The sequence below is a fragment of the Melanaphis sacchari genome, unplaced genomic scaffold (assembly GCF_002803265.2).
Source record: "Melanaphis sacchari strain LSU unplaced genomic scaffold, SCAv2.0 Contig8_pilon_pilon, whole genome shotgun sequence".
NCBI classification, from domain to species: domain Eukaryota; kingdom Metazoa; phylum Arthropoda; class Insecta; order Hemiptera; family Aphididae; genus Melanaphis; species Melanaphis sacchari.
Genome location: NW_020271635.1, coordinates 4,169,967 through 4,176,632, shown reverse-complemented (window position 1 = coordinate 4,176,632; position 6,666 = coordinate 4,169,967). Strand labels below are relative to the sequence as shown.

The 6,666-nt window shown below is 27.7% G+C and overlaps 1 protein-coding gene across 1 annotated transcript in view; it reads left to right on the top strand.

Annotated features, from left to right (window-relative positions):
- Nucleotides 1–496: 496 nt before the first annotated feature.
- LOC112602695 (protein prickle-like) overlaps nucleotides 497–6,666 on the top strand; it is a gene marked incomplete at its 3' end in the record, with an annotated part of 71,447 nt that continues 65,277 nt past the window's right edge. Inside the window, 1 exon segment of the mRNA XM_025350908.1 lies at nucleotides 497–1,045. Within this exon segment, the coding sequence (XP_025206693.1) occupies nucleotides 726–1,045 (320 nt within the window).

The window sequence follows — 6,666 nt, the reverse complement described above, 5'->3', positions numbered from 1 at the left end:
GCATGTTGTTGTTGTTGTTGTTGTTGCTGTACGAAATCCGTCGTCGCTGGTAAAAAGGATGAAAACGAAAAAAAAAAAAAAAAAAAAAAAAAAAAAAAAAAAGGAGAAAAAATACCTGAATATTCTCTCATTTAGCCCCGAGGAGTCTCCCGCACCACACTACTACACAATATAATAATATAACGTTATAATATTATTTTAACACGCGCGACCCACACGCACACGCGCTCTGGTACCTACACGCGCATATTATATAAAACGGACCGTCTAATTTTACTGCAGTCGAACCATACAACCTATATAATAACGCAACATAGGTAGTCTCGTAAGGAAAAAGGATACGACGATCGCAGGCCGACTCGCCGCCGGTGTTTCTCCCACCCCTCTACCAACACCACTCCGACGGCGAACCGTGTGCGGCTCGAGACCGGCCGCGGAAGAGGCGGGCGGCGCGGAGGTGATTGCGAGGCAATCGTCGTCGTCGGCAGCGACGGCGACCGTTCTCGGTGGTGGCGAGGCGGACCAGTGTCCGAATCCGACCGGTAGCCTGCAGAACGCAGCAACGGGTTGTCTCGCCATCGATTCGTCTTCGCCGTTTCTGATGCGTTTAGTGCGCGCGCTCGTTCTTGTGCGCACGATTTTGCGATTATTGTCAAAAGAATTGTGTTGTCCGTTTGCCGCGAACTTGTGAATTCTCGGCCGGGTTATTCCGTTTTTCGCGCGCGATGGGCGTTTCGGTTTACCGCGAAGTGACGATGACTACCGCCACCGCCGCCGCGACGGTCTCGTCGACGTCGTCCGTAACCGCCACCGCCAACAAGACGCCGTCGTCGAACGTGTTGATGTGCCGCCAGTGGTGGAAAGTGTGTTGGATGTATGGAGATCAGGAAAAATATTACCGGCAGCTGTACGGGGCGACGAAAAAGCAGTCCGCTTCGTCTTCGGCCTTTGGCGTCAACGGCGGCGGTGACAGAGCCACGGTCATGGAACTCCAGCAAATGTCCACCGTCTCTTTTATGCCGCCCCCGCCCCGGCTCAATGATAGGTTAGTTGCCATCGTCTATGATCGTCTATCCACCGATATTCGTATACTATGATAATCGCATGATCGTTTTGTCAGCTTTTTCACTAAATGTTTTGTGTAAATGAGAGTATCTACTACTGTATAGGCAAAGCACTGTATAATTTGATAATATTATCAAATAACGTTTAAGTTGGATCTCGATGTTAGTGCTAATATTTAATTGACAATAAATAATAAAGAATTTATTTTAAGTATTTTTGTAAAATAAATAAATACAATCAAGACTCTCCACCCCTTACATCTAATAATTTTTATTGTAATATGTACACTTGAAAACATGAAACTGTCTTAATTGATTATGGTAACATACTTTCAACACGAGAAAATTCTTTGCACAGATATATTATATTATAAGTGTATACTGTATATCTTATATTTTTAATCAGTTTTTTGCATCCTGGCGAATTTTTTAATACTGCCTATACCGGTTATTTAAAAGTTAATAATCAATATATAGAATCGAATTGAACTCAGTGGTTTTCTTTCAAAATTTAAAATGCACTTGAAAAAATGGACTAATTTATACGTAGAAAGGTTTTTTTCCTTAAAGATAAACCTATGCAATCCGTAAATATTATGTATTATGTTTATATTCTAATGTAATCGTAATGCAAAATCTGCATATATCTATAGAAATACTGTTAACTATTATTTAATTAATGTATGATATATTCCGAGTTGTAAATATTTTATTGATATTACCTAACTGGTAACGAAAAGTATTTATAATATTTTTAATTTGAATGTATATTTTGACGTCTGAAATTCAATCATATTCTTAATCGTTTTTTTATATATAATTATACGCCCACTCCGTTTGATTAAATACAAGAAGGTATCGTGGGTATTACTGAATAGATTACGGATGCATATAAACAAAACCCGAGTTTCCGATTTTTCCAATGCGTGAAACGTGATTATCTGAAAGCTAAAGAAATGTATTTCGACAAAATATAATACTATTTGAGAAACTATTATAATAATATATGATAAAAAATACTATTATAATATATATTTAAATGCTCATATTATATAAATATCTTTATTTTCTTAGATTCATTCACGATCGATTTATCGATTAAAATACTGTAAATTATTATAGTTCATATTTGAAATTAAATTAACAGTTTCATTGTGTTTAATGCTTACAAAATAGCTAAAGAATGCAAAAAGTTATTTTTTTTTAATAAAAAAATGTTATTGTATAAATGTCCAGCGGCTATTTACACAATACGTTTGTTGGCTAATCTTTGTGATGACGTCTTAAATTTTAAACGGTATTTTTTCCATTTATTTTCCCTGTTTAGCCGCTTGAGGCATTTATATTTTCTTTTAAATATAATTTATTTTCTTTACTTTGTTCTCATTACTTTTTTAAAGATATTAAATGTTAAATATCGTTGGATTATTGATGAATCTATTTTAATGATAATAATTAAATACACTTAATAATATTTTTTTTTATATTAAATGTTTTTGATTCATATATATGTACGACCCATATATGTCTTTTAAAATATTTACTGATCTAAGTGATATTTATGAAAATCATTAATATTATATTTTACTCTTTAATATGTAAACATGAAATTAATTTTTAGACTTTGGTTTTGTAAATATAAACTAAATTTTACATCAAAATAAAGTAAACAGAAATATCTTATAACATTATATTTTAACAGTGCACTTTAGTAATAATATAATCCATGGTGTCTTAATGTTAAATATTAATAAAATAATTAATTTTACATTTTAAATTTTAACGAAAGTCGTAGGTCAACGAAAATCAGCTTATCGCTAGATTTGTATTCAAAATTCTACGTTGTAGAATAGAAATTTGCTTTACAAAAAACTAACAAACAGAAAATATTTAAAAAATAAAGTTTAGTATTATTCCGTTGTCATTTTTAATAAAAAATTTACTTCATAATTAAAAATCATAATTAGTGTATCAACATAATATTATCATGTAAGAAAAAAATAAAATATTCCGATGTCTTAATTTAATGTGAAAAATTTTGTAGAGAATGGCATAATATAAAAATTAGTTAATAACTGTGATCAAAATAATTATTTAGATAAAAGTGTGTAAGTTCACGAAAAAATCAAATTGTATTATAATACCTGTTACTTATGTTAACTGTTAAGCAGGAATACTTAAAATACTGTAAACAATAATTGAAATCATCTATAAATAAATGTTTATCTAAATTTAAAATAATTCAAATAGAATTATAACTTAGAGTGCTTAAAAATACATTTTTGTCTAAAATAGTTTATCAATAATTATAAAAAAAAAATAAATAGTTTTGAAATAATGAAATCTATAACAAAAAGTAAAGTACTCAAGTCTTTAAATTAATAATAATAAATAATAAATAGAGTAGGCTATCAATTAACAAGGTAAAAACATTTTAATATTGTGTAAAACGCATATTATTATTTATTAAAAAATTACATTTATTAATTGCTGGTATAAAAGTATGTGAAAAGTTCTGAAAAATTATTTTTGTCCTCTGACAAATAAAAATTTTGTCGTAAAAAAAAAATAATAATGTAGAATGCAATAAGTTAACAAAACAGTGTGAACGAAAAAGTAAAACACGTGATTCAGATGGTATCTTAAAAAATATATTGCTCTTAAAATGTTCAAAAAAATAAAAATATCTCAAACATATGAGATACATCTTATATTTAATAATATATGTAAACTTGTAAAAATGTTGGAAGGTCACGTTCATAGTATGAAATATTTTGATAGATAGTGTACTTAACCTAAATAGTGTCGGTAGTTCGTATACAGTCAAATAAGCTTTTTTACTATGAATGTATCCAATCATAAATCCTTCCATTTCCTTGCAATATTAATTAGCTAGTTATATTTCTAGTTATAATTCAAATTTAAAACATTGAATTTTACCATTGCAAAAGGGGACAATCAAATTATTAAAATTATGATTGATAAGTTTTGGTTCAAAGTCTTTGAATTATAAAATGTATTTAGTGCTTATCAGAGCTGCATCGTTAAAAAATGTACTTAATATCCATTAGTACACGGTAAACACTTACCGAATTTCATCTCATTAATGCTTAATATTTTCTGGGATATTTTCCTTTCCTAGTCAGGTATCACACATAATTTAGACAACGAGTTAATCTTGTTATATGATTTACCATTTTTTTTTTTTTTATTTAAAATGTAAATATATCTTAAAAATTTCGATTTGAAAACATATTCTACAAAACAAATAAATAGCTAATAATAGATTTTCTTTAGTATTTATGCAGAACATACCTACTATATTGGAAATATTATTAATACAATTAGCATTATATAATATATACGTAATAATTATTTATAATTAACTTAAGTACATAAATAAAAAATTAGAAAATGTATATGACTATTCAAGAACTTATTGAAAGCTAAAGCGTTGCGATTTATTTTTATTAAACTTGTTCATCAGCAATTTACGACTATGAATAATAAATTAACGACCCATAAAACTCAAAGGAAATTTCAATATCATGTTATATATTCCTATTTTATATGTACCTGTGTCGCATAAAAGGAGCACTCATCGCATCGATTTAGCGTCATGAATTTTGTGAACCAACTTGTACAAAATAATGGGGTTACGAATAATCGTTCTATGTACTATAAATATTGACAAATAAGCTGCCAACCGTTATTATAATTTTCGTATAATCATTTCATCAACCGATATAGCATTATATCAATGATAAAAAAGAAAAAAAGAAAAAGGCAATTGAACTTTAATTTCAAAAATATTTATCGGTACTTCATATTTTATTAAATGCTTTATTTTCCATTAAAGGTTTTATGTTAAGTTTAAGTCATTTTCAAGATAATTCAAATAAAGCTTAGAAATTTTGTTTAGAGTGGAATTATTATATTTACAACTTACAAGTTTAAATTAGATTTAAATTTTTTAATGTTTACAAAATACTTTTTTTAAAACATAATTTATAAACACTTAAATATTTGAAAACATCTAATATAAAAATTTTTATTATTTAGAAATTTTTATAAATTGATTAAGATTTAAATATAAATATATACAATTTTAATACTACTCTATTAACAATAAAGTTTTTGACTAGGTATACATTTTATAATTAAAATTTCTAAATCACTTAAAATGTAAAATGTTTGTTAACTATTAATATTTACTCTTTCTTTTAAATTTTTTATGCATGTCGATTTATTGAAAGTTTTGAAAATTGTAATAAAGTTATACTATTCCTCTCTGCGAATGAACTCAAGTGTCCTAATGTACTGACCGCAATAAACCCTATGACTATCCACCCATGCCAATTGCTGGTTTTCAAATCCGTTACGCATAAGCCCTAGATAGGCCGATTAAGCGTCGGAATGTCGGTAGAAATTCCGATTTTCTTGTAAATTTACCGACCCATTGTACAATGCCGGTACATGAATGGTCCATTTACACGTTATATACCTGAACCAAAACCACACTGCTGTGACCCACTACGGTGTAAACTACATTGATGTACTCGTATTCCTGTTTGGTCGTTCATAAATGGAGAGGTAAATGAAAGAAATCCCATGTTTAAACGTTGTTACTCGAGCTCAATTTGAACGAAACGCAATTTTGAAACCCTTGCGATTGCACCGAAACGATAAAGTCAATGGTTTGGTTGGAAAAAGTTTTCAATTCGTTATTCTATATTCGACGATGGAAATTAAATATGTTAAAGAAAATCCCATCAACACATTAACCCTGACAAAAAAAAAAAAAGGAAATTGGAATTTTCATGTTTTCTCAAAAGTTATTTAACGAAACCAGGCAGTATAAATTACTTTTCTCTTGACATACTGATAGGTATATTTTCACTTATGAAGAACCACCCAATTTTCAATATTTATTAAAATAAGTTTATGAAAAATAATTTTAATAATTATTTTCAATTTAAATAACATTATAAAAATTTCCTTGCTATAAATTTATTTTTTTTACTATTTAAACTAAACTAATGATAATTTATTTTTGTTAAACACCATAAGTATAACTCGATTAAATTAATTCAAATTTTAATTATTGAAATATAAATTCAACAACTAAATCAAATATTAATAATAAAATTATACTAGTAGGTATATATTATTAATTTGATATGCATTGAATATAGAGAAAAACATTTAAAATCAGAAATAAATATTTCTATTTTGAATCATTTTCATTTATCATACTTACCTTATCTACTTATATGACACTTTGTATTATCTTTTAGCTGATATTCTCTTAAAAAAAAAAAAAATAAAAATATTTAACTAATTTAATAAAACTATAGTAGTGCTAATTATAAAGTTAATCATTAAATTATTTTATGTAAATTTGTTACATTGTTTGTATTCTTTCCGTTGATGTTTGGTTAACGTTTAATCATCATTTAGAAATTAAATTAAAATGTATTAAAATAATACTAAAAAATATAATTATTCAATTCTTTGCTGTTTGATAAAAACGCAGTATAAATAGTATTTTAGAATTTAAAATATTTAGGTATATAATACAAATTTGTATACAACAATTATC